This window comes from Geospiza fortis, unplaced genomic scaffold, assembly GCF_000277835.1.
Source record: "Geospiza fortis unplaced genomic scaffold, GeoFor_1.0 scaffold658, whole genome shotgun sequence".
NCBI lineage: Eukaryota > Metazoa > Chordata > Aves > Passeriformes > Thraupidae > Geospiza > Geospiza fortis.
Window position 1 is genome coordinate 97574 of NW_005054674.1, and position 1650 is coordinate 99223.

The 1650-nt window shown below is 67.0% G+C and overlaps 1 protein-coding gene across 1 annotated transcript in view; it reads left to right on the plus strand.

Moving 5' to 3' along the window:
• Positions 1 to 2: 2 nt before the first annotated feature.
• AEBP1 (AE binding protein 1) overlaps positions 3 to 1650 on the plus strand; it is a gene marked incomplete at its 5' end in the record, with an annotated part of 6457 nt that continues 4809 nt past the window's right edge. The window contains 4 exons of the mRNA XM_031065086.1: positions 3 to 405; positions 628 to 672; positions 1033 to 1104; positions 1288 to 1374. Coding sequence (XP_030920946.1) covers positions 3 to 405; positions 628 to 672; positions 1033 to 1104; positions 1288 to 1374 — 607 coding nt within the window. The remainder of the gene's footprint in view (positions 406 to 627; positions 673 to 1032; positions 1105 to 1287; positions 1375 to 1650) is intronic.

Consider the following 1650-nt stretch of genomic DNA (forward strand, 5'->3'; position numbering starts at 1 on the left):
CGGGGTCGCTGCCGGAGCCGGAGAAACCCAGGAAGGGCAAGAAGGAAAAGCCCCCCAAGAAACCCAAGGAGAGACCCCGGGGCCCCAAGAAGGACAAGGACAAGGACAAGGAGCGGGGCAAGAGCAAACCCCCCAAGAAACCCAAGGAGAAGCCACCCAAAGGCTCTGAAAAAAACCCAAAAGGCTCAGAAAAACCCCAAAAAGGCTCCGAAAAGCCCCCAAAAGGCTCTAAAAAGCCCAAGGAGAAGCCACCCAAGGCCACCAAGGCCTCTGGCAAGAAGCCACCAGTGGCACCGAGCCCCCCCACTATCCAGCAGCCCTCGCAGGGCAAGGAGGATGAAGAGATACCCGAGTTCCTGGAGCCTTCTCACAAGGAGGAGGAGGAGGAGGATGGAGGTGTCCGAGGTGGGGTTTGGGGGCACCCGTCTTGCCCCTAGTGGGGTCGGGGTTGGGGTCTCAACCCAACAGAGCTTCACCCCACGTCCTGGCAGCACCCCACAGCTGGCCGGGCTCCGTCACCCTGGGTTTCCCCTCTGTCCCCCCACTTTCCTTCCCACTGTGGGGCTGGGGGGCCAGGGCAGGGCCTGGGGTGGCTGTGCCAGCCCCTCACTCTGTCCCTGTCCCCAGGAGAGCAGGAGGAGCCGGGCCGGGAGGACTGGAGCCCTGAGCCAGGTGAGAGCCCAGTCCCAGGGCCACCACCCTGTGTCCTGGGCACGCTCCTCTGCAGGCCAGGGCCGCCGCTCTGCACCCTGGGGCCATCTCCTGGTGTCTTGGGACTCCCTCCCTGTCCCCAAATGCCACCTTCCTGCACCCCATGTCACCTTCCTTTGTCCCAGCACCACCTCCCTGCACCCAGTGCCATCCCCTTGCTGCCAGGGCCACCTCCCTCCTCCCTGGTGTCCCTGCCCTGCTCCCAGGTGTCACCTCCTGTGTGCCCCAGGGCCACCACCCTCAACTCAGGGCCTCCCTCCCGGTCTCAAGTGCCACCTCCCTGCTGTCCCCTGCCTCACCCCCCGTGTCCCTCCTCCGCAGAGGTCCCCGAGGAGCCGGAGCCCCCGACCCTGGACTACAACGAGCAGCTGGAGCGGGAGGACTACGAGGACTGTAGGGAGCTGGGCGGGCCCCCTGGGCACTGGGGGCACTGGGGGCACTGGGGGCACTGGGGGCACTGGGGGCACTGGGGGCACTGGGGGCACTGGGGGCACTGGGGGCACTGGGGGCACTGGGGGCACTGGGCACGTCCCCCCTGCCCTCAGCACACAGCAGTGCCACCCTCTGTGTCCCCAGTCGAGTTCATCCGGAGGCAGCAGAAGCCCCCCAAGCCCCCGGGCAGGAGGAGACCCGAGCGGGTGTGGCCCCAGCCCGAGGAGACACGTACGTGGTGGGGGGGGGGGACACGGGGCTGGCGCCCCTCAGGGTGACACTGGGGACTGTCCCCGACCTTGGGAACCCAGGGTGACGTTGGGGACAGTCCCCAGCCTTGGGAACCTTGGGGCAGCTGGAGCTGGGGTGGACATGGGGACAGCGTAAGGGGTGTAGGGACCCTGTAGGGTGTGGGGGTCTCTTGGCAGCACGGGGGTCCTGTGGGGACACAGAGACCCCTGCAGGGACATGGGGACCCTGTGGGGACAGGGGGACACAAAAGGGAAA